General features: G+C 35.9%; 1 protein-coding gene across 1 annotated transcript; it reads left to right on the top strand.

Annotated features, from left to right (window-relative positions):
- Window positions 1-107: 107 nt before the first annotated feature.
- On the top strand, window positions 108-1,042 carry HELRODRAFT_180090 (hypothetical protein; the record flags this gene model as incomplete). Its single annotated transcript, XM_009028874.1, has 2 exons — window positions 108-375; window positions 852-1,042. 2 exons carry the CDS (start codon window positions 108-110, stop codon window positions 1,040-1,042), a joined length of 459 nt encoding a protein of 152 aa, XP_009027122.1.
- Between the last annotated feature and the right edge of the window lie 1,303 nt (window positions 1,043-2,345).

Genomic DNA, 2,345 nt, shown 5'->3' with positions numbered 1-2,345 from the left:
ATAAACAAATGTGTGTGTGTGTGTGTATATATATATATATATATATATATATATACATACATACATTCATATATATGATGATGTTGTTGATGATGATGGTGATGATGATGATCAACAACATCTACAACATCTACAACATCAACAACAACAACATCAATAACATCAACAACAACAACATCTACAACAACAACATTAATAACATCAACAACAACAACATCAATAACATCAACAACAACAACAACATCTACAACATCAACAACAACAACATCAATAACATCAACAACAACAACATCTACAACATCAACAACAACAACAACATCTACAACATCAACAACATGACCATTTCCCGCTCTCTGCACACTCACACACAAACACGTACACACACAATCCTGCACAACACAGAAACAACGTGTTCAACAACAAACAACGGACGGGCAAACTTTTTACCTGCTCTTCATAACTTTATGAATAATTATTAGAAGACAAGATGACCATAAAAATTTATTGAAATAATTATCTAATATAATTCTCCTTAACAGAAATATATAATAATTTTTCAGTTTTTACAACAACCCACGCACACAACAACACACACGCACACAACAACACACACACACACAACAACATAACGACCAACCTCAACAAATACAAGCATCTTACATTAAACCTTCAAGTGATCCACTCTTGATTAAAATTGATTCAAAGTTGCATCAAAGTTATCAGCTGGAGTAATAATCAATTGTTTTATTTAATGAAATATACCCTTAACATAATAATAGATTTAAATTTTATAAAGTTTGTAGGGACAGAAACGACGAAATGTAATCAACATTGGAACCTGAACGCATAAGTCACTACACCACACCACATCACACCACACCACGCTACACCACAACACACCACACTCCAACACCACACCATGCCACGTCACACCACACCCCACCACATCACGCCACACCACGCCACACTACACCACATCACACCACACCAGACCACACATCAACTCTCGCAAATGTTTGAAAAATTTCTTAGTGATGTTTAAAATTTAATTTGAAATAAAACTCCTTTGAGTAGTTTACTATCAAACAAATTGCTAACACATACACGTTCAGTGCAATTGTTACAATATAAATTAATGTTAACATGGGGTTCCAGGTTTTAAATGGTGTGATGTTGTGTTGTTGCGGGTCTGCCAACATTAATGTATCAATCATCACTTATGACGGCATTATTCTATTTTATTGATTTTAATTTGCAACTCAAGTTTTCAAAACCTTCCTCATTTCGTAGTTGTTGTCGTTGTTGTAAGTTGCTGTGTACTGTTTCGTTGCATTGAATAATATACATATATTGATACATTGATACTGATACATTGAGTGTTGTTGTGTAGTATTATATGTTATTATATTTCATTTTATATTATTAATTACGTGTTATTTTGAATTATGTATCGTTGTATGCCCAATAATCTGCAACTTAGGTTTTCCTAAGCCTTCCTCATTGCGCAATCATTAATGTTGGTGGATGAATTTTAATTGCTGGTTTGTTGGCTGGATGGTTGGCTGGTTGGTCGGCTGGTTTGTTGGTTGATTTGTTGGTTGGTTTGTTGGTTGGTTTGTTGGTTGGTTGGTTTGTTTGTTTGCTGGTTGGTAGGTTAATTGGTTAGCTGGATGATTGGTTGGTTTGTTAATTGGTTGGTTGATTGGTTGGTTGATTGGTTGGTTGGCTGGTTTGTTGGTTGATTGGTTGGTTGATTGGTTGGTTGGTTGTTTGGTTAACAATATACATATACTGTTTGAGCAGAGGCAGCTGTCCACCACATCGCACACAACAACACACCAACACAACAACACATCGTACACAACAACACGACGTACACAACAACACATCGTACACAACAACACAACGTCTCGTGGAACACAACGGAAGGATTTATTTTAAACTCTCCAATTAGATCATCAAAGAAAGTTGTGTTGCTATGACGACATGATGATGATGATGATAACGATGATGATGATGATGATGATGAAGATGACGATGATGATTGCGATGATGAAGATGACGATGATGATGGTGACGATGTTGTTGTTGTTGAGGATGATGATGTTGATGATGACGATGATGTTGTTGATGTTGTTGTTGGTGATGATGTTGATGGCTGGAATGAGGAAAGGGTAAAGTCGAACGACACCACAAATGGAACAAAACAAAGATGCAGACGAGTAAAAGTTAATCGAAACATCAAAGGGCAACAAATCAATCAACCAATTAAAGAATGGTTGTAATGCTCCAGAGGTTCCTTCCTTTCATTATCAACTTCCGACAACAACATCAACAACATCGAC

Source organism: Helobdella robusta, assembly GCF_000326865.2.
Source record: "Helobdella robusta unplaced genomic scaffold HELROscaffold_59, whole genome shotgun sequence".
Classification (NCBI taxonomy): domain Eukaryota; kingdom Metazoa; phylum Annelida; class Clitellata; order Rhynchobdellida; family Glossiphoniidae; genus Helobdella; species Helobdella robusta.
The sequence above is the reverse complement of the archived record's forward strand: the minus strand, read 5'-3'. Positions and strand labels throughout refer to the sequence as shown.